The following is a 27,619-nucleotide window of genomic DNA, read 5'->3' on the forward strand; positions in this document are numbered from 1 at the left end:
CTCCTCTGCTCATGTGGACCCTGAGGGATCATGGATGGGTTGATGCTGCCCCTGGCATCACCCAGTGCCCAAAATTCTGCTGTCAAAGGACCAGACTGCACAAAAAAAAAAAAAAAAACCATCTGTGGGATCTCAGTGCCACAAAGAGCCAGAGCCAGCCTTAATTTATATATTCCAATATCACTGTAGAGATCAAACTAAATATAGGCAAGGAGAAACACACCCCCAGTGCGAGCACTGCGCAGGACAAATGGAGACAATTAAGTCACAGCAAGAAAAGGAATTAATCTAATGATCTTTACAGGCTCAGCATCCAGCAGCCCATCAGCTCTGAGGGGAAAGAATGATGAGGAGCTTGGCTGAACACGTTTTTTCCACTCTCCTTATGGGCATTTCCAGTGTGTGTTCCCTTTCTTTTGCTGCAAGGGGAGGAGAGGGGACTCTGAGGGTCTCAGCTGAAGCAGCTCAGTGCTCAGGCAAAAGCACTTTGCTCAGCCTTGACAGGGTGAGAGGGCTGGGGATGGAGAAGAGAAGGCTTCAGGGAGACCTCAGAGCTCCTTCCAGTGCCTAAAGAGGCTCCAGGAGAGCTGGAGAGGGACTGGGGACAAGGGACAGGACACAAGGAATGGCTTCCACTGCCAGAGGGCAGGGACAGATCAGAGATCAGGGATAAATTCTATGGGAGGGTGGGCAGGCCCTAGCACAGGGTGCCCAGAGCAACAGTGGCTGCCCTTGGATCCCTGCAAGTGTCTCAGGCCAGGCTGGAACAACCTGGGACAGTGGAAAGTGATGGAACTGGAAGATCTTTTAAGGTCCCTTCGAGCCCAAACCATTCCAGAACCCATCCAAAGAGAAACATCTCCTCTTGAGATGAGATCAGCCAGAACGTGCCCCACCAGCAGCGTGGACAGTGTCAGTGCAGCAGCTCTCAGCAGAATTTAATGTTCTTGGGAGAAACAAAACTCTCAGCAGCAAAGGCAGATTTCTTTCTGCAGGGGCAATTTATTGACTGCTCCTCTGCTCTGGGGTCTGTGGGGCCAAGCTGGCCCCTGTCCTGTCCCCACAGCTCGCTGGGGAAGGGCCAGCCTGCCCTGGCTTTGCCAGGATGGAGGGCAGCTTTCAGCAGGAGTGGGACAGGCCATGATTCCCTTTCCTAGAAATCTCCTGTTGCTGTACCCAGGTGTGTCCTCTTTGCAGCTCCCCCTGTTCACAGGGAAAGAGCCAGCTCAGTCTGGGAGTTTGTCTGTCCTGAGCTGGGCTGAGAAGATGCTCAGAGCATCCCTGGGGGCAGCCCCTCTGCTGGGCCTCCAGCCCTGCAAGAAGGCTGCAGAAATGCAATATTTTGTCAACTGCTCCATCTAGTGCCATTTCAGCAGAAAAAGCATCCAGAGCACAAAGCTCAGAGCCGTGCTGGGGCTGGGCAGCTCTCCCTGCCTGGGCTCTGGAGTGGGTCCATGGGGATGTGCCAGCAGCCTGCCCTGGCCCTGTGCTTCCCTTGCAGACCCAGAACCAGGAATCTTTACCCTGATTTTCTCATCCTTCTCAAATGGGACTGTAAAACTTTATGTGGAAATATCTGCCCTGGAAAACTTAACATTCCTCATGAGCTCTTTAACTGCTCAGGAATCCCTTAGGTTGGATCAGGCTTGGAGCAACCTGGGCTGGTGGAAGTCCCTGTCTGGGGTGGAATGGGATGAGCTTTAAGGTCAGTCCCAACCCAACCCAGTCTGGGATTTGTGATCCTAAATAAAGAGGGAATAAAGAGTTTATGCTACCACTGCATTTTTTCCCTTTTTGTGCAGGAATTGGGAATAAACTCTGCTTCACCCCCACCAGACTTGGGAAGGCAGCAGAGCCCTCAGAGCTCACCTGGAAAAGGCTAAAAGCAAAGTCAGGGTGACCCTTGTTCCTTTTCTATTTGGGATGCTGCAGAACACAGATCTCTCTGATTTGCTGCCATCCTAGCAGGTGCAGCTATCACAGGAATGTGCATTTTGGGGAACAAACCCCACTAAGAGGGGTAATAATGACCATGGCAGTGTTTAACCTGGACATCAAACCAGATATCCAGACATGTGACCCTGTGGGGGAAGATGATCATGGAATTATACATCCACGCTGAGCACAACTGTAAAAACTGATGTTTTATGCATGTGTGACACTAAATTAATTCTCTCCAGTGCTTTCAGGCAGAGGGACATTAACTGCTCCACCCTGGCAAAATCACTTTACCTCCACAGGCTGCATGGATGTCACACTCCCAGGGTGCTAATTGCCATGGGATTAATTACAGGGAGTTTAGGGGCATTACAGGGATTCCTCATTGCAGGATAATGAGGTGGAGTCCCTCACCCCTCCAGGCTGACCTGCTGGCCCCACCAGCCCAGCCACCACCACCACATCATAACCTGCTCATGAGCTGGCCAAGAAATGCCAAGAGCCCTGAGATGGTTCCTGGTGCTGTCACTGCCCAGAGCAGGTTATTCCAGGTCTCTCCAGGTGAGGAGGCTGATGGAAGGACTGTGAACAGCACATGGCCCTTCTAAAGTGAAGGCTCTGCTCCCTGAGTCCTCAAAGCAAGGCAGGAGAACCCTTAGAACACAAGGAAACAGAGGAAAAGTTTTGCCAGAGCAGGTTTAAACTGGACATCAGCTTTTAACACTGACTTCAATTAAAATACAGAATAAAACAAATGCACAACTACTTATGCAACCGAGCTTTATTTAGAACCTTTGAAGTCATAAAAGGTCTCCTTTTACTGATCCACGTAAACACACAATCAGGAGGCTCACTTGCTTTTTCCCTTGCACAGAAATAAAGTTTTAAACAAACCAGAACACCCCCACCCAGACAAGCATGGTGCAAACTGAATTCTCTGCCTTGGCCCTGCACGTGGAGCAAGGTCACTGGTTTATCAATTAGTTGCAATATAATTTTTTTTTTTTTTGGCAGTAATATATTTGAACACACAAAGTGCAAATTACAAGAAGCAGAAAATGTTCTCTCTCCTTCTGAGCAACGAGAAGTGCAAAATGCCTCAGCCCATAAATTCTGTTATTTATGTCTATGAACTGCATGTGCATCAGAGGCTAATAAATAGCCATGGACAACTTCATGGATTAAATGTGGCAACGTCTCAGGGTGGAAACAAAAACCCAGGACAGAAGAATCATTCCCTTTGGTTGATAAATTCCACACCTCACACCTCACCCTGAACTCCTGTGCAACCAGAGCAGTCTGTTAAGAATTCTCCAGGTTTCTACACCTGGAGATATCCCTGTGCTCTGCCATCAGGATTCCACTCACACCTCACTTGGCAAATCAAACAGGACACTGGGAATCCACTGAAAATGAGAAGTCTCTTCCAGGCACTATTAAGGGAATACCCACCAATGGTTCCAGCAGGCTAAATGCACTTTGTGATTACCTAAAGTTATGGAAAACTTTCCAAGGAAATAAGGAAAACCCTTTTCCATGAGAACTTATCACAGCATCCCTGTCTCAATGTAGTTCATCTCGCTTCAGGACTGATTCCTGTATGTAAAATGGGGAAAATTCCACTCAATTACACAGAACAGCTGCACCTTTAACACCTCCCTGCACTGCTCAGTTATTATACTGCAGATTTTCAACCTTCTTTCCATTTAATTCCTGGAATTTTTCACACAAAATGAGCAGCCAGTTCTGACCCCACCCCCCTTTCATTTCTCCCAGGTACATCACCATTATAAATTATGCCAAACAGTTCCAAATCAGACTGGGCTGCTTCCTCCAAACCCCCTCCCGCTCTGGATAGGAAAAATAACCCCCAATGCCTTGCACTGCCAGGAAGCTGCCTGCCAAACTCATCTGCTAAATCACCAAGGCCACTCTCACATCATCACTGCTTGATGGCTGGGATGTGGAATGAGGGTGGGAACTTTTGGCTGAACGTTCCTGCACCCCAGAGTGGGACTGGCCTTGGGAAGGCTCCAGAGCCCAAAACACTGGCTGTGGGATTCAACTGAGCTGCAGGGGGTTGAGGAACCTCATCCCAAACTGCTGCACCTGGCTGGGGAGATCATCCCAGCCCTGCCTGCTAGTGCCTGGTGTTACCCAAAATTGGCTCTGGCAGCCCCAAGAGAGGAGCATCCTCCAGGATCCATGAAAGGCCCTTCCTGCACTACCTGATCCTGGGGAGACTCTTGGAAATGTACATCAGTTTGGTGGTTAGGATGAACTCCATCGAGCTGGAGGGACTGCTCACCAGCGTTCCTACAACTACAGGATCACATTCCCAAAGCAAACTTTTTGTCTTCATTAAAGTTTCAGGATAAACAATTATGCTGCAGCTTGGCACGACAACAACTGCCTTTGTATGCGACATGCCTAGCATATACCAGCACATTTCTTCTTAAAAAACAGAATTAGAACAGAATGAGCTACGCTGTTGGTGTTCATGCTGCCTAAATACCTGAAAAGGCTCAAACATTTTAAAAGCCTAAAAAAATAAATTTCCCCTCTCCCCTCGTTTATTTTTCATGCTAAAGGCTGCAAATTGACACATCACAGTAATTACCTCTGACTAACTCCCACAGACCTACCCAAAGAGATAAACATGAGAAGTTCACATTTGACTATCAGACTTACTGCGCCGAGCACAAATAATTTCCCAGAGGAGAATTTGATATTTCATCATTTGGAACAGTGGTAATTTAATTACATTGCTAATGTTTTCTGGCGTACTTGAAAGAACAATTAGCATAAGTAAATCACGAGTGAGATGACAAGTCACTCTGCATTTATTTCTGCCCCTCAGATGAGATCAGTTGATGATCTGAAATTCTCTTTTGTGTGCGAATCCGTTCCAGGTTCAGCAGTCGCAGCCGGGGTTCAGAGCAGCGGGGACAAACCGAGGCCTCAAATAAAGCACAGCAGTCCTGTCCTTTGAAGTTCCTTAATTAAAACTTGTCCAGGGAAACCTCTGAAGCCACCAGAAGTCGTGGAGGGCGGGGAGAAAGACTGAAAAGTGGTGGGAGGCTGAATGAAGCTGGAGACGCGCGCTGGGAAGCGGGAGCGCCGCTCCAGGCTCTGCTGGGGCTGGGCAGTGTTTGACAGCTCTGCTGATGGCCTAAAAGAGCTCAGTTTGTCTCAGGACAGCACTGTCAGGGTCACTGTCCCCCTCTGGCGTTTCAGGATGGCCACGGCCTGGTCGTGGGTGACACCTTCCAGGGCCTCCCCATTGACGGCCACGATCTGGTCCCCGCGTTTCAGCCGTCCATCGTCGGCCGCCGCGCCCTGCAACGGCAAACGGGGGCTCAGAGAGGCACCCCCGGGCTCCTGCAGCCTGGAATGCTGCCTGGAGTGGGGGCTGCAGCTCTCAGGGCCAGGAGAAATGGGGGGATGGAGCTCTGGGAACCCCTCAGGGCCAGGAGAAATGACAGCGCTGAGCTCCCCCCGAGCGCCGCCGCCCTCGCTGCCCACCCTGCCAGGGTATGCACCCAGGGACAGAGCTGGCTCTTCCCTGGAGAAAGGCCCAGGGGGAGACTGGTTCTGGATTTTATGATCATGGAGAGGCTTGTTAAAGCAGCATTTAATTGTACTCCATGCCTCATGGCTGAGAAACAGCTGAAAAAGTGGGGAGGGAAAAGGAACCAACCTGGGCACTGCCCCCAGCCCCAGCAGAGATGAAGAAATGGCCTCGGGTTGTTCAGGTTGAACATCGGGATCATTTTGGTCACCAAAAGGTGCCAAGCACTGGAGCAGACTGCCCAGTGGAGTCCCCATCCTTGGAGGGATTTAAAAGCCCTGTGGATGTGGCACTTGGGGACATTGGTTGGCAGTTCTTGGGGCACGGCTGGACTCGGTGATCTCAGAGGGTTCTTCCAACCCTAAAAAGTTCTGTGACAGTTCTGGAAGCTTCCAGAGAGCTTCAGAAATGGCTCCTCTCCTCCAGACACCTCAGGGAGGTTCTGTTACCAAAACCCCAAGCCCTGCCTGCCCAGGGGCTGGCTCACAGTGTCTCTTTCTGCCCCACCTGCAGGAACTTCAGGTTCCATTTAGGATTTCTCAGTCATGCTCCCATCTAGAAACTTTTAGCCCTAAGCACCAGTGAAAAGACACAATATTTTAACCATTCCAAATTGTAAAAATACCAGGTGTTTGTGGTTTGAGCCCCAGAAGAGCAGGAGCAGGAGACATGGCTCCTACTTTACCTTCAAAGTTATCTCAGCTACATCACCTACCCTGCCACAAGTGACACCCAGCAGGCACAGGGCAAGCAGCTGCACATGACAGACTCCACAATTATTTTATGGCAAATATTCCTAATTCCCACTGGTTTTCTTCCCTCCCCTTCCATTTCCAACTCCCCTCGTGTGGCAATGCCTGACAAGTCTTGCTGGCTCATTTTGAGGAGAGGATGGGTGGGAAAAGGGGCCTATCTCCCTCCCACAATATTCTGTATTATGATTCTCTGTAGCTGGCAGGGACCCCCAATCCCCCCAGACACTCAGGGCTGGGATCAGAGATGGGCTAATTCCTGTTTTTTCATCAGGATACAGCATCTCTGAAATTTCCTCACTCCTGCACAGTGGGGAAAAAAGATGCCTTCAATACCTCCTGGAAATCTCTCACAGATTTACAGAGAGAAAACTGCCTTATAAATATTTTAATGCACAAACCCAAGTTTCCCAAGTACACAGAGCAATTTTGCTGAGACAAAGTGTCTTGTTTCAGCCATCAGAAATATGAAATATAAACTGAGAAGCCAGCTAGGAGTTCTGGGTCCACTAACTCACAGCAACCTACTCAGACAGTACATTTTGCTTTTTTGCTACATAATACATTAACCAAGCCAAATCTTAGGTTTACTTTTAAAGATAATACAGAAAAAAAAGGCAAGAAAGCAAAAAATAAAGGATACCTTGGCAAATATAGTCTTGACATAAATGGGCAGGTCTCCATGGGGACTTCCATACCCCCCTACAATACTAAATCCCAGTCCATCAGAGCCTTTCTCCAAAGTAATAATCTTAGGCTGAGGTGCTCTGAAAACACAATAAATATCACTTAGATAAGCAGTGTCTGTCTCTGGGGACTTGGTGCAGAAGGAACACTTACACAGACATTGATCTACCACGAGGTTTTTTCACACAGTCACAAAGCATGACCCTTGCACTGGAACATTCCTGCAAAGCCCAGGGTCTAAAGGCTGCTCCGTGTGCTCCAGCTCCTCACGTGCAAAAAAAATGATTTTAAAGAGTTGTATTATACCCACATGCCTGTGCTCATAGCTCCAGAGCTCATTGGCTGGAGCCTGAACTCTTCAGGGGTTTCCTCTGCCTACACTGAGCAAAGCAAGATTTTTCTGGGTGGAATTTTGAGCACTGATATGAATTTATCCATCCCAAATTTGAAATTAGCAGTTTCTATGTGTGGAGAAAGAACTGCTGTGGACAGAGGGTGGTCAGGCATTGGCCCAGCTGCCCAGGGCAGTGCTGGAGTCCCCAGCCCTGTGTGGATGGGGCACTTGGGGACAGTTGGACTTGATGATCTGACAGGGCTTTTCCAACCTAAACCATTCCATGATTCCATGAAAATCATTTGGCATCTTCCACCTCTCTGAAGGTGCAGCCCAAGCTGAGTAATATCTATGCATTTTTTAGGATTTACCTAATTCTGCTTCATATTTTCACCTCCAAATTTCCCTGCTGATTTGATATGAAAAAAGAATTCAAATCCTTTTGTAAAGCAAGCAGTTCTCCTTTGGGAGCAGCAATGAAACCAGTATCTCACATTGTAAGACCACAGAATGCAGCACAAAGAGCTCAACTTTTACACTCAACCCTCCTGAGGAAATCAATAGAACCCTCTTCAAAATAAATAGAATGAACCACAGAATGAAAATGGAGAACATAATGAAAATGATGAGCTGAAATGGAGAATAAATTAATTTCAGAGTGGTGACTGGGATGCTACAGTGAGAAAAGCACACGATGGAGAATGACGGATGGCAGGGCTGGACCTCCAACTTCCATCACCACACACAAGTGCTGCAAGCAGGAATGATTTTAATTGGATTTTTTTGACTCATAAAGTATAAAGATTGAAAAGACAAGGTCCTGGGACATGTTTTGTGAGGTGTCTTTAACACCTTTGGCATCAGTCTGCCAATACCAAATTATTTCAAATTGCTGTGACCAGAACTCCTTCCAGATGAAGCCAATGGACAAGGGCAGAAACATTAGGGAAGAAAAGCACAACATTAGGGAAGAAAAGGGATTCTTTTCCTTGAAAACCACCCAGAAATAGTGCTTGGAAACACATTCTGTGCTTATTGACTCAAGCAATTTCTGTCAGCAGGCAAAGACAGACAGGAGCCCACCATCAGCTTGGGGAAGGTCACAAAGCTTTCAGTGTAAAGGTGATGGAAAAGTAGAGAGAGAAGCAGTGGGAGAGACCTCCTTGAAGCCTTTCCCTAGCCCAGGAATCCACCCCAGCTCTGCAGGAGAGCAGGAACTCACTCAGGGTCCTCGGAGGGATGCTCAGAGGGCAGGTTGAGGCTGCAGCCCGTGGACATGCTCTCCAGCTGGCTGGCAATGGCACTGATGTTGGTGTCTGCCACCACCTGGGCAAGAGGGATGCAAGGAAACACAGGTTGGAAAATCAGCTGTTGGCTTTTTTCCCCAAGCAAACTTTAAAACCAAGTTCTGTTCTCTTGAATCTCCACTGGTTCCACACTTTCAGGTAAGAGCAGCCACTTTTCTGAGGGTTCAGATTTTGCTCTGAAGCTTCTCTTGCCCTCCCAAGACCATCAGTCAGGCTCTGGGCAAAGGGGAAGAGTCTTTCTAGGTAACCCAGAGAAAAAGGCTGCTTTTCCAAGGAAAGAGCCCGCACAAGGGGTCCAGGACTGGTCTTGAAAGAAACCACCACAACCTTTAAGAGAACACCAAGATCCAAGGGACCATTGGGCAAAACCCCTGAAATGCCTCAGACTGGTTTGCTTGATGAGCAGGGGACAAATTAATCCTTGGGTTTGACTTCTCTGAATTTTGAGCCTGAAAACAAACTGGATTGTTCAACTTCCCAATTCTGGGTCCTCCATTATTCTGAAAACATCCTGAATGATGCTCTGAGGGCTGGAGCACCTTTCTATGGAAAAGGTTTTCATGGAAAGGTTTCTTTCTCTAGGCTGGGAGAGCTGGGGGTGTTCACCTGGAGAGGGATCCAGAGAGAACTCAGAGCCCCTTCCAGAGCCTGAAGGGGCTCCAGGAGAGCTGGAGAGGGACTGGGGACAAGGGCTGGAGGGACAGGACCCAGGGAATGGCTCCCGCTGCCAGAGGGCAGGGCTGGATGGGAGATTGGACAGGAATTCCTTCTCTGAGAATAGTGAGGGCCCTGGCATTAACTTTATTTTTAATTCATTGATGCTGATTTTTTATTTACTTTTTTTTCCTGGAAATTTTTCGAAGAAACCACCACCAAGTGGTTTGAAGTATTTACAGCTGAAAGGACATCAATTTCCCAACAAGTCCATGCTGTGGTTATCCCCTAACTCCATCTCCCTCTGAGACATTCTTCTCTGCCTGACATTTACTGCAGCACAGGAGTTCAGCTCAGACACAGTGAAGAGCAGCCAGGAAGCACAATTCCAATTTTTCCTCTAGCTGTGGCCCTCTTTTATCAAAGTGGGCAGGTACTTCTTCCACTCGTTGCTGTGAACTTGGCTTTAAGGAAAGCCTCCCTTTTCAAAGGAAGAAATTTGTTCTATAAATCTGTTTTAACTGAGTGCTCACAATTCTTCCACAGCAATATTTCCCTCTTCCCCAACCATTTGGAGCCAAGAGGGTGATGGAGCCAGGAGGTTTCCATGCAAATTCTGCATCCCAGGACTCGGGTTCCAGGATGCCCCAAAGGAAGGGGGTCCAGCAGATGAGAACAGCACCTGGCTCAGCCAGCACAGACCCCACCAAGGCTCCCTTCCTGTGGCATCAGAGTAAGGAATTCCAGCCAGGATTTGTCATGTTTTTTGTTGTTGTTACTCGATAAAACGAGGGTAAAACCAAATCTATATTCAAAAATCTTCAGCTGGCAGCAAGAACACATCAGGGTTCAACAACCTTGTAAAAAAGCTCCCCCTTATCTCATTACTACACCTGCAGAAAAGAAATTAAATTAAACCAAGGCATCAAAACAGCTGAGAGGGATGATTGTTCCCCTGAGACCTTAATCTCCCATTTGCAAGCAGCATTTGCAAACTCCTTCCCAGGATGTTCCCACAAAAAGCCTTTCCACCCCACTGAACACAATTATCTGACCTCTCAGAGCAGTCTGCCACGACAGGCTCCACCCTGATAATAAACAGAATTACTTCATGGCACACCACTCCTGATCATCACAGAGACAGGGTTGCTCCTTTTGGGGTGTTTTGGTTAAAAAAGAGCAGTTTGGTGGTGGAGAGGTTCCTGTGCTTGGTGGGGAAGGGAACCACACCAGGCTCTGACACCACTCCAGATGTTGAAATACAACACCCCACCTTCCTAGAGCAGATTTTCAATGGAGGCAAACAGCCTCTGTTCTATCCCAACAAACCTCTATCATCTGTGAACAGCACCAAGCTCATTTTAATGAGGCAGAATGCTCAGAAGAAGAAAAACAGCCAACTGACAGGCCCAAAGGCACTTCCAGAAGAAGCTCTTTGACCCAGTGGCATTTCTAGAAGAAGCTCTTGGTTTCTGTGAGCGACCCAGTGCCAGAGTGCCCCATCAGGAATATTTTTAAATCCATCATGAGGTGCAATATTGAGCTGTATTACAGCTTTCAAGATGAGCAATTTTGGGTTCTGCAGCAAGCTTTCATTTTCTATTCAGGGAACACTGTTGACATGAAAAGTGAAATTACTCAACGTTAGTAACAATATGATAACTATAATTTAACAGAGAATCCTCAGCTGGTGTGAATCTGTGTGTTTCCTCTGACTTCAATGGAACTGCACAAAACACCATCTGCTCTGGAACTGGCTCATCACTTACTGGGTCAGCAGTTCATGGACAGACAAAACAGAGAATGAGCAAGTCTCAAACTAAGTTTATTATCATTTCATTGCCTCTTTTTTCTTCCCCCCCTCACCCCTGGTTTTTTATAGTCACACTTGTGTCATAATACAAGCAGGAAGCTTGCACAAGTCCCTCAGGATGAGTTCCAATCCAAAATGCTGTGATGATAAAGAGAGTTAAGAGCAGATTTTAGTGGTGTCTTCCAATTGTTGCAATAATTCTGCAAACGAGGAGGATTTGGAATTCTAACTGGCAAGTAATTTCCCCACTTCTTTGTGTAAACATAAAAATAAACTGTGGATCAACACAGTGGCAGGCAGCAATCAGAAGCAATGTGGCAGAGGATGTCTCTTTCAGAGAAACACAGCAGTGACAGCTCTGTTTTCTCTCTTCACTGTTTTCATCCTTTACCTGATGAACAATCAGTTCCAGGCAGCTCTGTCTCAGTGCTGATGCCATCATTTTTCCCAAATTCTGCTAGAATTTCTTCCACGGACAAGGAAATCACCCTGTGGGTCCCTGTCTCATTACATCACAAGCACACACACACATTTTCTTGTTCCTAGTTAACTTCCAATTAAAAAAAAAACAACAACAACCCACAACTTGGGAGCTTGTTGATTTATCACGTGTGGCAACAAGTTATTTTGTTCCCTTTGTTATGCTTTTATAGAGCCTGTGTGAATGGCAATAAAGAGTTTTTGAATGGAAATGATTTCTTGCTCTCCTTCTGTGTAATTCCCAGCAGCAAAGCACCCTGCAATTCTGTGATGCCTTATGCCAGGGATGCTCAGGGTTTTTCTGGTTTTTTTTTTTTTCCCCTTCCTGAATGCCATTTATCTACCCTGCTGCAGCTGCATGTTCAATTTATCACCATACCTGCAGGATAATGCTCCCATAAGCATTCTTTAGTAGATTAACTGCATCTGCATGAGACAGCCCATCCAAAGGTTGCCCATTAATGCTGACAATCCGATCTCCAACCTGAAAGTACAACAGCAATGGAAAATTACCAGCATTAGGGAAAATTAAGAATGCTTAAAATTCCTCGTGAACTTGGCACTGCACAGTCATGCTTCTCTTCTGCAGGATCCCTTTTGTGAGGATTCTGCACTGCCAGTGATCATTTCCCATTCTTTTTTTAACACTAACAATATGATCAGAGAAAACAAAGATGGGTTGTATTCTGCTCTTTCTATTTGCAAGCAGAGAGGGAGGGAGATTTTCTCTCTGTCCTCCCATCCAGAAAGGATTCATTTGTGTCTGAATGTGCAGACAAGTTCATATTCTTCCAGACCTTGTAAGCACGTGCTGAATGCTGCATGGGAGAGAAGGAACTTCTGATATTAATCCAATTAACCTGGATGATTTCTTCTTCCTACACACAAAAATGATCTCGACCCTGCCATTGTTTCATGCCATCAGAGACAAGGCAGGAGTGTAGCAGCATGTCCTAATGAATCTCATGGGCCAAAGCAGGTGGAGCTGCATAATAAACTCTTTTCAATCCTCATAATTCCTTGAGACTCTCTCCAAAACTGGAGAGTTCACCGTGACCATGGCTGGAAACCCCCACGTGCTGTGGGTCTGACTCAAGTGCTTCGTGTTGCTGTTTATTTAAGATCAAACAACTCCTTTCTGATCTGGTTCCTACCTGGCAGGAGCTCTAAATGATGCCCAGTCTGGAGTTCCCAAAATACCTGTGGTGTCCAGAGGGCCTCTGCTGCCCTGCCTGGGTCTGGATGAACACAGACATCCCATGACCACCAAAAATGCATTTAAGCTCTTTCTCTGTACATCACTTTCCCAATATGGGCAGCAATTGCCAAGATGGGAAGAGAAGGGCAGGTTTGTTTTTTGGGGTGCTTTTTGTTGTTGTTGTTTTGCTTTTATAAAAATTGAGGCAGAGAAGTCTGTGAGAGATCATCAGTGACAGCAGATGCAGAAGTGCTTGAGGCTTCAAGAGACACATGAGAGATGAAACAAGAAATATTAGGGGCCTAATATTTCCTAATATTGGGAAATATTAGGAGCTAAGAGGGCCCCTGTACTCACTCTGAGCCTCTGTGTGCGAGCAGCCACTCCGCTGGCCTGGATCATGGCGATGAAGATGGGAATGTCTCCCAGGGGACTGCCCTTCCCTCCTGCTATGCTGACACCCAGGGCATCATAAGGGCCCTGGAACACAGCAAAAGAACCATCTGCAGCAGGGGCACCTGGCAGAGGGCAGGGCATGGCAGGAACTGAGTGTTTTGGTAGGTGGAGCAGGAGAAAATGGGTCTGACACACACATCTCCTCACCCAAAGCACAGGCACACATCCCACCCCAGGTGCAAACACAAATCATGCAGCTTGACTCGAGAGAAATGCTGCAAAATGAACAATTTCAGTGGAAGGAGCTGGCTTTGTGAATGGGTAGAAAGCAACTCACTGACCCTTGTTATCTCCACAGTCCTCGGGCCCATATCGGCTCCTCCTAATAAAGAAACAAACAATTAGCTTCTGTAATTAAGAGATAATAAAATTAAGAGATAACACTGTCAGGTGACAGCAGTCCCTTGCTGCCTAGGCAGAGTTATCACCAGGCAGGAGTGGAGCCTTCCTGTGCCAAGGCAGGCAGTGCTGCCCACGTGAGGAGGAGGAGGAGGAGGAGGAGGAGGAAGGATGAATGTGCTGTAATCCCTCCCGGTGTCACCCTGACTCCCATTGTAGCCCAGGCACAATCTGGGGCACTGCAGCACTCTGCCAGCCTGGAGAACAGCCCTATTGTGCCTTCACTCAATTAAAGATTGCATTATTATTCCTAAATCACAGCGGCCTTGCACAAAGGGCCCTGGGAATGGGGCAGTTCCAGGGATCTCCTCTGCCCCTTTGTGCTGTGTTGGAAAATAATGGACAGGCAGGAGGTCAGGTTGGTGTGCATCCAGTAAAAGGGTGTGAAAATGTACTCAAAATACTGGGAAAGGGGAGGGAAAAGGGGAAGGAAAAGGGGAAGGAAAAGGGGAAAGAAAAGGGGAAGGAAAAGGGGAAGGAAAAGGGGAAGGAAAGGGGGAAGGAAAGGGGGAAGGAAAGGGGGAAGGGAATAAGGATGAGGGGAAGGAAAAGGGCAAGGTAACAAAGGCGAGAGGGAAAGGAAAAGGGGAAGAGGAAAAAAAGAACAGGGAAAAGAGAAAGGGGAAAGTGGGAAAGGGGGAAGGGAAGAGAAGAGAGGAGAAGGGAAAGTAAAGGAAAAAGGCAAAGAGAGACTTCAGAGCTCAGTTCAAACTGCAACTTTTTCAGCCCAACAAGCTGATGGTGTAGTCAGGTCCTGAGCTCTGCTACAGCCACCCCCAACTGTATCAGCTTTAATGAAACTAGAAGGCTGGCAGAGTAAATCTCCTCCAAAATTCCACCATTCTTACCCCCCAAACCAGCACTCCCCACGTCCATGCAGGTGTGCCTGGGCAGGAGGACCAGGACAGCTGTGGCACTGGGCAGCCCAGCCCTGGGGACCCCAAAGGAGGGTCAGGAGATGCCCAGTGCTGCAGGACCTGTCCAGACAGCACCAGGAAGGAGGCCCAAAAGCCACCAGGCTCCTGCAGTGCCTGCAGACCAGCAGAAGAAATATCTTCTCCTCCTGCCCATAGTCAGATGTGAGCAAAGATTCCCAAATCCTGGAGCAACTCTCCCCAGGCTGCTGCAGGCTGTGGATTTTAACACTCTCTAAACCTGCAAACTGCAAACTGGGCACTGTGACTTCCTCATTACAAAACACCCCTTTATGCACTCAGGAGCACCAAAGATATAAATGAAGTGGTGGCAGCTTTATTCCCTGAGAAAACCATTCCTAATGTGAGAACCATGCCCGTGCTAAGGCTCTGACAAGGGGAATTCCTGGCAGGGCACAGGAATTCTGCACTTCAAACAGAGGGACCACTCCTCCTGCAGCAGACATAAAAATAATGGCATCTTCTGGGAAGTGCTGGGCTCCTAAAAACATCCGTGGGGCATCTTGGGGGAGGCTGGGCAGGAAAGGCAGACTTGAGTGCTCAGTTTGGCTTTCAAAGCTGCAGGGTACAAAGCAAATCCCACTCAGCTGTTCTGACAGCTGCCCAGTTTGTACCTGAGCTTCTCTGGGACGTGTCTGCTGAGGATCTTTTTGTGCTGACAAAGTTCTGCAGGGTGGAGAAGACGGGAGCGAGCGCGGGGTGGAAGTGGCTGTGGACACTCTGCTGGCTGGCCTGAGGGTGAAAATAAAGAACAAAAACCCATGAGTCAAACCCAAAAGTGAACTTTTAAACCAGACCTTGTGACAGATGGGAGCAGCTGTGCTCTGTGCCAGCCACGCTGGAAATGCCACATTGGCCACGCAAGTGCGAACCCCTCTGGGAGGGGGAACTGACCAAAATCTCCCTGTGGAGGTGAAGTCACCACTCCTGCAGGGATCTAACAGATGTGTGGACGTGGCACTCAGGACAGGGGTTAGTACTGGGCTTGGCAGTGCTGGGGAATGGCTGGATTTGATGGTCTCAGAGGGGTTTTCCAACCCCAGTGATCCTGTGGTGCTGCTCACAGTACTGCAGACCCTTATTCCACACTTCTGTGCTGCTCAGGTCAGCTTTAGATAGTGCTCTCCTCTCTCAGCTGCTCCCAGGGTGCCTCCACACCTCTGGAGAAGGGGACATGATGGGCACCTTCCCTGTGGTGCCCCTGCATGCATGAGCACCCAGGAGGACAAAGAGCTGCTCTCTCACATGAGGGACACCCATAGCAGGGACACCCATCCTGTCACCTGGCAGGAATCTTTGCTGTTTTAGCTGAATACACTGCAACTGCCCCTGCTCCTTCTATCTGCCCAAGAATCTCCCCTCATTTCCAGAAGAACATGGGAGATGGCACAGAGAGAGCCTCCAAAGGGAGAAACTCACTCCTGCTGCCCTTTCCATTTCCCTCCTTTTCCCTCTCCCCTTTTCTGGCTTTTATCTTTGATGCCTTGTGCAGGCTGAGCTGGAGCAGAGGCTGGGCAAAGCTCCAGAATAAAGCAGGGATTGATTCCAAGGATCTCCTCCAGGGACCCACCTTGGGCAGCACCAGAGCCCAGCCAGGGCTGCACCCAAGATGACCCAAAATGGCCCCAAAATGCCCGGCCGGGCACGGGGTCTCTCCCTGGGATCAGCTCTGCTCCATTCCCACCTTGCAGTTCATTGTCCCAGCCCAGCTTTAGCCCAGGCACTCCCACCCTGCTTGTTTTTCTCTCTCCAGCCCACGGGGTTTGTGCTCCTGGGCTGAGATTGGGATCATTTGTCCTTGGTGCCCAGCTGGAGCAGGAATTGTTTTGTCTCCCTGCTCTGTGCAGAGCTCACCATGCCCTGATGTGAAGCCCAGACCCACACACTAAAGCAGCACAGAATGTGAAAATAGAAAAGCCAAAACCTGAGGCATCATCTTCAGGCTCTGCCCCTCGAGGAAGCCCAACCATCAATTTAGGAAGTGCATCTGAACAGGTTCCACCAAGGGTCAGACCTTTCCAACGGAGCTGCCTTGTCCAAAGATCTGCTCCATCCTTGTCCATGCACAGCAGAGATTTCTCCCCAAAAACTCATCAGCTGGTGACTCAAAACTCCTGACACATTTATCCCACTGGCCACTGTGCAGCTGTCAGTGACAAATACCAGGCCCAGCACAGTTTCCACCCCTGGGTGCCAATTCATGGCCCAGTTAACAACATTTGCAATGCATGTGAAAGAAACCCCTGTTTTGATTTCCACTGCTCAAGGGATGCAGTGGACCCAGAAAAAAGCCAAGTGAGGACAAAAGGTCTGGATGCTCTTGGCCAGCACCTTCTGAAGCAGTGCTTGCAGTTGTGCAAATCACTCAGGCTGCTTTGCTGCATCATCTGCCAAGATTTTTATAACTCTTGGAAGGGTTTTGGTGAGAAACATTTATTCAGTTTTCAAAATCACCAAGTCACTCCAGAGCAGGGAGATGAAGGCTCTCAAACGACTCTGCATCAGGGAGATTAGGATTTCTTGTGTTAAAAGAAAGGCAGGATTTACCAGGTTCCTGCAAAAGCCTCTTATGCTACAAAAAAAGGGAGATGATGCCATTGGATCTGAATTTTTACCTAGACCCACGTTAGATATGATGGCATTTTGCTTCCCTTTCAGCTTGAGCTTCACATGGGTAATTTTTAGCTGCCACTTTTTGATTACCTTGCTCTTGCTAAGGCTTCATGTTGATCCAATGGCCAAAAGAAAATCTAATACCTGACTGCTGACTTAATGCAATCACTGCAATTCCCCTCTGCTACTTCACCTCTCCCTGCCTGCTCCATGCACTGCAGATGTTTCATTTTTAAAGCTGGGCTTAGCCCAGCCTCTCCCTCGTGGCTTTAGCCCTTCCTGGCCCCTCACCACCTCCTGCCAGCCAGGGGCCTTCAGGCTGGCCTTCAGGAAGTGAAGAAATCACACCATGCTGTGATAATTCTGGCACCTTTTTGGGGCTGTTCACGGACAGACCCCTTACAGACCTCCTTAAAAACATTCCTGCTTTAACTCACATCTCCCCTAAGGCTCCTAGGGCTCCTCCTCCCTGCTTCCAAAAACCAAACCCTTCTTTCAGCAGGGCTGGATCCCCTCATGTGCAGCTTCCCCGTGGCAGAAAGGGGCCAAAGCCCCCCCAGCCTCACCCTGCTGGGATCCCCTCTTTCAGAGACACTGGCACCTTAAACAGAATGGCAAAGCAGTGGATTTTCAGAAGGAAAACCCATGGAGAAGAAGTTTTCTAAGTCTCTGTGCCTTGTTTCTCTCCCCTGCCATCCTCCAGGTTTAACACCAAGAATTGGTGTCTGAGCAGACTGGGGGCACAGGGAGAGGGGAAAGGCCCTGCTCTGACTGAAAAATGAATTGTTGTCCTCGCTTCAGGTGAAGAGCAAGTGAAGCAGGAAATTGCTCTGTGTTTTCTTGGAGAGGAAAGCAGCTCTCCTGTGGTTCTGCTGGAAGATAGGCAGAGATACAGTTTGGTTTCATTAGCTCCTTTTGATAGACAAAACAGCTGCAGAAAATACATTCAGGCAGTTTTTGCAAGCCTTCAAACCAAAAATTTCTGGGCATCATCACTTGAGAAAGATATTACAGATTTTTGGCATGTCTTGGGAAGACACTCATTCAACAATAAATACATGAACCAGCTCTTCTGCTCAATCAGCATTTCAGCTGCAGCTCAGCATGGAAAATTATGGGGATAAAATGTTTTGTTCCCCACCCTCAGCAGTGTCTGTGGAAGGATGAGCTCCATGTGCACATCTGTGCACCATCCCTGTGCTCTGCCCCTCGCAGCTCCAGTTTAAACAGAGGAATTTGCCACTAACCTGACTGTTTTGGGATGTTTTCCTTGATGACAGCCATGGCCCAGCTCTCAATCTCCCAAGCTCAAGATGCACCAGGCCTTGGGCACACTTGGAAAAAAAAGAACAACAAAAAACAACCCACAATGTACAATTTAAGTAGACATATAATATTTCATGCTCTCCTGGAGAGAATTATGTTTATATTCAGCACCACAAGCCCGTGAAGAAAGCCACAAGGAATGTTCAAAACATGAGCACTTGTATTTAGACAATACAAAAAGTGGATTTAGGCTTGTCCTGAAGGTTCCTCCTGGTTGCTGAATTTAGTATGAATCCCCCCTTGCAAACTGATGGCAAATTTACTCAGGAAAAAGAAACAAAGAGCTCCAAACTCTTTAGCAGACATTTGAAAAACCCTTCAGAGGCAAAATGCTGCAGAAAAGGGTGAATTTAACCCATATGGATCCAACTTAACAAAGTACCCTCGCACCACCGGTTCCCAATTCTTAAATAGGTAAACTTTTTGGCAAGGCACCAGCCCTGAATGGAAAAAGCAAGGAAATAATTAGCCTTTCCCCTGAAGAATGAAAGAAATCATGTGCAGAAACAGTGGTGGGGATGGCAGGGGGAAAGCCCTGGGAGCAGATGCAGTTTGGAATAGAAATGGATCTTCAGCATCCACTGATGGCACTTGTGGGCATCCCACCCCTGCCCTCTCCTCCAGCCCATGGAAAAAGGCAACTTCTCCCAGAATTTCAGGGTAAAATCACTCCTGGAGGATGGGAAGCTGTGCAGGAACAGATTTAAGCTGTCATTTTATCCCTGCAGGTCAGCACAGCAAAGCCAAAGATTTATTTCAGCTCTGGTTTGTGCCGCCTCTCCCGTTTCCAAGTATTTTTCTAACACAAGAAATAGACAGATGCATTTCCAAATAAATGCCTAAATACTAAATGTGCCTTTGTGTTCCTGCTTCATATCATCCAGTTCCTAGAAATACACTGAGAAGAGACTTGAAATGAAGCTCCCAGTTATTTCAAATGAAATTCTTGTCTCAGTAATCAGCTGGAGCTGTCCTGTGTATGGTAAATAGCACTTCAGGATAATTACCTTGCACAGTGTCAGTAACTGCAATTCAATATCTCAGAATGTATTCTGTACTCACCTTAAGTATGGTGGCAACAGTCTCTTGTGAGGCATTTCTCATATCCTCCCCATTTACAGACAAAATCTGATCTCCTTGAATTAATCTTCCATCTAGGTCTGCAGCTCCTCCTTTAACAATGTCAGAGATAAACACTCCACTTCCATTTCTAACAATGCAAGAAGCATATGGCTAATTACACAATCCAATATTCTTTGGGAGACCAATTTAGATTACTTGCATTTAAGAGACATTAAAAGAAACCTGTGAGCAGAGGAAGAACCAGTTTTACACCCCATTCAGCTGGGTAAAAAATCAATCAGTTTTAAAACCACATCATGTTTTGCTAATATTTAATGCTGTCTTTCCCCTTGAACTGTTAGTTCTGACAATAGGATACATAAAGATTTATGGAAAACACCATTTATATGAACAGAAGCCTGAGGTTTGGTCTATAATGGAGTTAAGCTATCTCCTGATGGGATGTGGGTTATTGGTGCACCTGGCAGGGTTAGGTTAAAGGTTGGACTCAGTGACCTTGGTGGGCTTTTCCACCCTAAATGGTTCTGTGATTCCGTGGTGTGAGCTGGTGCCAGCTGCAATGCCAAGATCCGGCATTCTTTTATCCTTCACCTGAAGCACACAAGACTTCCCACCCTCAATTATACCTGGGTATCATTTAACAAACTGCAGCAATTGGGCTCCTTCTAAGGAGGGGACCCCCACCCTGAAGGATTCAGGAAGTTCAGCACAGAAGCAAAGAGAGGAGGGCTGGAGACTGTGATTACCATCTGCAGGGTAATTTACATAATCTAAATTAATTACCCACCCCACAATCTGCTCACAACACCTGGGTTAAACACTGCCACCCAAAAACTGCTGCAGAAACTCCACTGGCCATGGGCAGTCAGGATAATGACACGGTGCTTGGTAATTGCAAAAGTAAATTATTTTTGGCAATGCAGGATGGCAACTCCAGCACCGAACAAGTGTCATGCCATAAATCTCTTTTAGCAAAGGAAGATTAAAACTATCAGTGCTCTGGTTTGAGTGATCTAATAGCAGTGGTTTAGAGATGTATCAGGAAAAAGTCACATTTTATTAGGCTGCTGTTACTTCCCACTGTATTCCTCTCCACAAATCCCTGACACGAAGGTGGAGCCAGGACAGGACGAGAGGAAACAGCCTCAGGGAAGGCTTGGGCTGGATATCAGGAAGAATTCATGCAAAGGGTGGTCAGACATTGGCAGGGGAGGTTTGGAGTCTCCATCCCTGCAGGTGTCCAGAGAAGGAAGGACTGGAGGTGGCACTCGGAGCTCTGGGTGGGTGACATTGGTCAGAGGTTGGACTGGATGACCTTGGAGGGCTTTTCCAGTCTCAGTGGTTCTGTATCTCAGGCTCTGCTCTCTGCAGTGTGGCACAGCCCCCTGGACTGCTCAGGGCTTGGGTCTAACTCAGCCTCTCACCTTCCACTGGCCCTGGTCCCTTTGAACCGAGCATGAGCTCGATCTAACTCACAAATCCTTCTGCAAAGAGGTAGGGTAGGTTTATCCCCCAGTTTAGAAACCAGAAAAGCCATGGTTAGGGCCTGCAAAGCCCTGAGACACAGCTACCCTGATGGCACAGAAGAGTGAGCCCCCAGTTCTGCATGGGATTCCCTCTCTGTGCCTGGAGCTCCTCTGGGCAGCAACAGCCTCCAATCTCAGCTCTGTTCTGACACAGGAGCCAGAACCACGACCCCATTCCATCCTGAGAGACATTTACATATTAAATTCTGCTCCTTAGGGAGTTTTCCCCCTTTATTCCACATTCCACTTATTGGCCATAGTTGTTCCCACATCAAAATCCCAAATGTTTCCCACTGGAAGCTCTGTCAGATCAGAGACGCTCTTACCGTTTCCCAGCTATGCTGAGCCCCAGCCCTCTGCCCGTTTTCTTTTGGATATCCACAGAGAAAATCTCCAAGTTTTCCTCATCCTTGTAGTGTGCCTCATTCCTGTACACCACCAGCTGCACCTTCTGGGGTGTCTGCCGGAGAGCAGTGATGGCTTCCTCGTGGCTGGCGCTGCGCAGATCGATCCCGTTCACCTGGAATCATCAGTGTTTGCTTTCCCAGTGACACGGATAAATGATCTTTTCATCACACCCTGCCCCTGCCTGACAGCCCACATTTGTCAGTTTGATACCCCTTGGCGCTCTAATTGAGCTTTCCCATTCCCAGAGGGAGATCTTGGGGTTCCTGTGGAGTGTGAGCTCGGAGCTTTGTGCCTCTGCCTGCAGTAATTCCCAACAATCAGAACATTTGGATTGGAAGTTTTGGGTGTTCTTCCCTTCTTTTTAACCTCAAGCCTTTGGAACCCCAAGCAATGCTTCTTTCTCCAGCTACACAAAGTGGGACGTGCTCCTTTGAGCTCCCTGTGTATCTCAGTACTCAGATCCCTTCTCCCCCAGCTCTGTAACATCATCAAGACAAAAACAGAGGGAATCAGAAACACCAGCAAATAAATGGCCTCAGAGAATCCCAGGCAGGATGTGTTCAGTGGTGATTTTCCTTTTTTCCCAATAGATGGCACACCAGACCGCTGCTGGAGCAGCCAGCTAACACTTCTCTTACCAAAACCTGAGGAGGTTTCAGCATTTTAGTAATGTCAGACAGAACAAGAAGTTCTGCTAAAATGTTCCATTAAAAAAAACCCCATTGGAACGTGAAACTTAACCTGATTTTTGCCAAGCCTGATCCACAAGTGCCCTTTAAGGTGTTTGCCAATATTCTGTCAACTAAATCATCTTTTATTTCTTCATACCAAAACACATCAATACTTAGACATTTCTGAAGTCTCTTTAGGAAGCAGCATGAACTGTAACAGAATAACCACAAATGTTAATCTACTTCCATGAGTTTTTAAGGCTATGAAAATATTTCTCAGAATTTCTAGATGTGCAAAACTACAATCATATCTAATTTTACATTAAGATAATTAAGGCTAATCTTTATTCCCTATATTCTTTTGCACCAACTCTGCACACATTTATTTATAAGTGCATTTATATTCTTTCCTGGACACAGGCATCAACATGTGCTTTATCACACTAATCTGAAACTAATTCAGCCATCTTTTTGATTAATACAGCTTTTAAAAGCTGAAATAATAACAATATTATGGCTCACAAACATTAGCACTTTCCTGTTTGGCCAGAGAAGAATTAATTAACCTGCTCCATTCTTACCCCCTAATTACTGTGCTCTGTTAATACCCCGTTATTTATAAAACCAAAACAGCATTCGGCCTCAATGCTAACAAAAATATTTGCAGTGCAAGAGCTGTAAAGACAACTCCCCAAGTACCCCTTGCTATTTTCCTAACCCTACACACCGAGGCCTTAATGGCCATGCTGGGAATTTGTCCTGAGCTGACAGCAGAGCTGCAAAGCAGCTGCACTGAACCCCTGCCTGACGCAAGTTTCATTGCAGACCAACACTTCTCTCTTAACCCTTTCCCTCCACCTTTTCCCTGCTTGTCTGGGGGAAAAACATCACATTTCTTCCCAGCAGCCATTCCCCAGCTGCCTGAAGCTGTGGCCTGGGGGAGCTGGGAGGGATGCAGGGATGCTGGGAGGGATGCAGGGATGCTGGGAGGGATGCTGGCAGGGATGCTACAGCCACCTTCTCCTGCTCACCCCACGTTATCCCAGCTCAATATTTGGATTTCAGGCAGAGCAGAGATACGGGAGTGGTGCTGGAAGCGCAGGCCTCGGAATGAAAGATTAAAGAGATGAATAATACCAAGCTATTGGACATGACAGCTGAACTATGTAATTCAAGAACTGCCTTGCTCAATTAAATTTAATGTATTCTCAATTTGTACCTTCAGTTTATATGAATATATAAGGAAATATGAATTTTTCAGGACGTTCTTAGTGACAGAAGGGAAGCCTTGAGAATGGAACCTATTCAACCTACAAGGGACCTCTGGTGAACTGAAAACAAGTCTCCACAACCAAACACAGACACACAGAATGTTGTTTACCTCTAGAATCTGATCACCAGCCCACAGTCTGCCATCTCGGGCTGCTGCCCCTTCTTCATAAACTTCATGGATCACTATGGCATCCTGTGGGAAGAAGGCAGAGGCATGAACCCTGCTTCCCAAACAGCCCCAAAGTGGCCACCATGACTCACCCCACACTCCCCACCAGCTCCACAGTCAAAAACTCAACACTCCAAGTCAGGAGAAGCAAGACTGTAACACAGATTTTTCACATTTTCAGTATTTTGGGATAAGAAAGTGACTCCTGTAATCAAAAACTGGTATAAAGGTACAAAGGATTTTGTTCCCCACTTCAGGGCAGTCTTGTCTAGAGCTTCTTCCATCATTTTTATGCACTGGCATCAGCAGCACGTGAACTCAGTGTGAACTGTAGTATTAATATAGTCTACTTTTAATGATATTATTTAAAACCAGATTCTTTGGAGCTATGAATATTTTTAGGGACTTGGCATAGACCTCGGCTTTAAGCAAGAGCTGAATGCCTTGTGGTAAATAGCACTGGTTAAATCTGTAAGAAATGAAATCCAGAAGAAAGGAACAATGGCAAATGTTAGTTTATTACTGAGGTTGGAAAATGTAGGCAGTGGCAGATGTAGCTTCAGGGAAGGTTTCAGTGATTTAATCTTACTGCCAGCAATAGATGTCCCCAAAGAAAAAGCATTACAAAGAACATACTGTTCTCTTGCTGGTGCTTTCCCTTTGCATTGTTCTGGTTTGTTTGTTTCTTTCTTTTTTTTCTCCTTTTTCTTTTAAAAAAAATAGAGGTGAGCATCCTGTTACAGTGCTTCAGCTTGCAGGATGGGATGCTCCTTTTAGTGTGCCAAACCTGCTCCTCTCCTCAGCAGCAGCAGCAAACCCTCAGCCTCAGAGCTGAATCTCCAGTGCTGGCTCTGGGCAAACACGTGGTGATTTTTAATTCCACATGTAGATCCAAGCTCAAACACCCCCTGCAGAACCCTCACCAACAGGTACAGGCTAAAGAGGAGCTTTCCCACAGAGCTCCCAGGAAAAGCTGGTGAGGTTGGAGCATGGGAAGCCTGCTGTGGGATGGAGCAGGGGCAGGGAATTGCTGCTGGGGTGGGAAAAGTTTGGAGTTCTCCAAGTTTGGAGAACACTCTTGGGTAAATCTCTCATCACCAATTCACCCCCTGCCCGTGCTGCCCTGAGATCCTTTCCCAGCACAGAAACAAAAAACAAAACAGAACTCCAATGTCCTTCAGGTAATGCTCAGATCACAGCACTGAGAGCTCAATTCCCTTTCATTCCCACTGCAGCTTATTTAGTGCTGGGGACTTGCTGGAGCACAGCACCAGTGCCACGGGCTCCCTCTGATCCATGGACACCAGCCCTTGAAAAAAGCCTGGGGGATTGCAAACACAAATGGATTACAGCTGATACAGGAGTTCCAGATGGGGGAAAAAGAGATTTCAATCTGCAGAAATGAAGGGGAAACACTACGAGCTGTGTACCAAGGAATTAAGAAAATCAAGAGTGGTTTGATTAAAAAATAAAATAAAATACAGATATTTACACACCCCCCTGGCAACTGCAGGGTTTTTTTACAGTAACTGAAGCAACAAATACTAAAAGAATAGAGCAACAAAGGCACATCCATCTTCTCCCTGTTGTGGGGTTTTGGTTGTTGTGGGGTTTTGGTTGGTTGGTTTGGGGTTGAGGTATTTTTCACCTTTGTTTTACAAATGATGGTGTGACTCCAAAGCAGTGCAAGAGACTTCAGCCTGGGAGAAGTGGGCAAAGAGAGAACACAAAATATTGACCAGCTTGTGAAGGCACATCATTCCCCTGGGACACAGCAGGGCAGGAGGCTTGGTAGAAAACTGGCAGTGTGACCATGGAATAGGTACACAGGATGGTCAAATTAAATCTTTTCAGACTGGATTTAATCTCATATTTCCTAACCTCTGAGCAAGGACCTTTCAATCACATTTCTCTAAGTTTGTTTTCCATCTGTGGTTGCTTTTAAAACATCCACCAACCTGGAGTGAGCAGCTTTTCCCAGCACTGCTTTATTAAATGTAAAACTGCTCATACCGAAGGCTCAGACCCAGGAACCACCAAGTGTTATCAGCTTGGATAATCTGCATCATCTGTTTGAGAAGGCAACACTTCAGTGCTACACTGTGGTTCCTGCATGTGTGAGAAGCCAGACCCAGGACTAAAAATACCCATGGCATGAAAAGGTACATTCCTGCTCGCTCTGTGCCTACCCTGCAGAAGGAAACATCTCGTTGATCTGCCAAAACACTGTTTTTCTTAAGCAGGGTTTTTTTTTTAAGTAGTGTAGCTGAACCAGGCTTATCAAATCGATTAAAAACAGAACAGAGCAACGTGTCCATGATGCACTGGAAAGATTTCTAAATAGTCCATAGGCATAAATGTCAGATTTAGTTTTCCTTAGCTTATGAAGCATGGCAAACATCTCTTTCCTCTGATACTCCTGGGATCAGCTCAAAATACTTAACCCAGAAGTAATTTTTTTTCCACTGATCTAGGATCTGGGTAAGTCTCTGTTAGTTTTGATCATCCATGACAAATCACTAAAACCAAACTACTGATGCTAGTGAACATTTTTAATCATATCAATATTTTAAAGGAGTTTATTCAGTGGTGAAATGTCATACTCCAGCCATCCAACCAAGCTGTAATGACTCTATCAACAGGCATGGATTGAAGCTGGAACACCCCTCTCAATCCCTCAGAAAAAAACCCAGAATCCATTATGACTGGAACAATACATTTATTTAAAGGATGGCTTTTGGTTTCTGGACATCTGCAGCTCCTGTTCAAATAAAACAGGATATCAAAGCCTACATAGCTCAAAATCAATCAGTCAAGAGGGATGAAGAGAAAGTGGTGTCAATGTTCAGCTAGTGGCTGTGAATTCATGGTGGCTCTGGACTGATTTCCCCATCCCTCCCCACCTCCTTTCACCACCAGTTTCATACAGATTATGGCTCTCCATGGTGGAGCTTGGCAGAGCCACAACAAATGTTCGTGCAGGAGGGGAAATAAAAACACTCCCGTATCAAGAGCACACTTGTTTAAAAAAAGATAGCCAGCTGCTGAAAGCACATACTTCATAAAGTTTACAAATCCATTCAACAAACTGGGGCTTTAATCTTTGTATATTTTGACAGAGCACAAATGGGGAATTAATGCAGAGCTGAGCAGCTCTCGCCCGGGATGGAAGGATGCAGAATATGAGCGGGGCCATGCAGACTGTGCTTCTCCAGGCTAAACCAAGTCCACCCTGGCAGGTGTAAACTGAGACTGCCCAACCATGAAAACACTGAAAAAAAGACAGATGTGAAGGGAATTTCCCTGCTGCTGCTGAGATTACCAAGCTGGGCTCAAAAATGTTGGTGCTGAAGGGCCTGCAAGCCCAAGGAAATGAACTGAATGCACTGACACAGCACTGCCTGGCCACAAAATCACCTGCAAGCCAGAAATATGGCAAATGTTTCCCAAATACTGCAAAAGCACAGCTGGCTGGGCTATGATGTGCCCCAAACCTGGTAAGAAGCAGAAATGGTCACCAAAGAGAAGGGATTTAGTAGGGTTCAGGCTGGAGCTGGGGGACAGGCACAGCCCTCACCAGCAGAGCATTGCTGTGACTGAGAGCATCACTGTGCCTGCACAGCTGTGGGGCAGAGGGGAGGCACAGGAGGGACAAAGTGAGGGTTTGGCTGTGGAAGTGAAGGCAGAGGAGCAGGAGAAGCTCATGGAGCCTCTTGGCCAACACCTCCAAAAGTGAAGCTGGTGCAGAGTGAACAATAAACAGGGAGGGCAAGGTGCCTGACACAAATTAGCTCCCACCTCTGGAAAATAAAGCTGGCACCACGAGCACAGCATGGTCTGCACTGCACTGCCCTTCATCTGAGGAGGGGAAGAACCCTGAACTCCCAGGGAGATGGATCTCAACTCCTGCCCCAGGCTGAGGATATTTTTCTGCCTGAACTGTACCAATGCAGAGACCTGAGAGGGGAAGAATATCCCACTCAGCCCTCAGCAAAGGGCACAGACAGACAGGTTAACTCTGAGCATT

General features: G+C 47.1%; 1 protein-coding gene across 4 annotated transcripts in view; it reads right to left on the reverse strand.

Annotated features, from left to right (window-relative positions):
- Window positions 1-2,701: 2,701 nt before the first annotated feature.
- PATJ (PATJ crumbs cell polarity complex component) overlaps window positions 2,702-27,619 on the reverse strand; it is a 141,031-nt gene continuing 116,113 nt past the window's right edge. For 3 of the 4 annotated variants that reach the window (XM_030226602.2, XM_030226601.2, XM_018912523.3), the window contains 11 exons: window positions 23,533-23,616; window positions 21,399-21,592; window positions 19,526-19,673; window positions 18,385-18,471; window positions 15,139-15,256; window positions 13,472-13,512; window positions 13,092-13,214; window positions 11,916-12,020; window positions 8,505-8,608; window positions 6,905-7,028; window positions 2,702-5,277 (listed from right to left, as the gene is read on the reverse strand). In XM_030226602.2, the coding sequence (XP_030082462.2) occupies window positions 5,131-5,277; window positions 6,905-7,028; window positions 8,505-8,608; window positions 11,916-12,020; window positions 13,092-13,214; window positions 13,472-13,512; window positions 15,139-15,256; window positions 18,385-18,471; window positions 19,526-19,673; window positions 21,399-21,592; window positions 23,533-23,616 (1,275 nt within the window). In that variant the 3' untranslated portion in view covers window positions 2,702-5,130. The remainder of the gene's footprint in view (window positions 5,278-6,904; window positions 7,029-8,504; window positions 8,609-11,915; window positions 12,021-13,091; window positions 13,215-13,471; window positions 13,513-15,138; window positions 15,257-18,384; window positions 18,472-19,525; window positions 19,674-21,398; window positions 21,593-23,532; window positions 23,617-27,619) is intronic. The other variant, XM_030226603.2, reaches the window with a different exon arrangement.

The sequence above is a fragment of the Serinus canaria genome, chromosome 8 (genome assembly GCF_022539315.1).
Source record: "Serinus canaria isolate serCan28SL12 chromosome 8, serCan2020, whole genome shotgun sequence".
NCBI lineage: Eukaryota > Metazoa > Chordata > Aves > Passeriformes > Fringillidae > Serinus > Serinus canaria.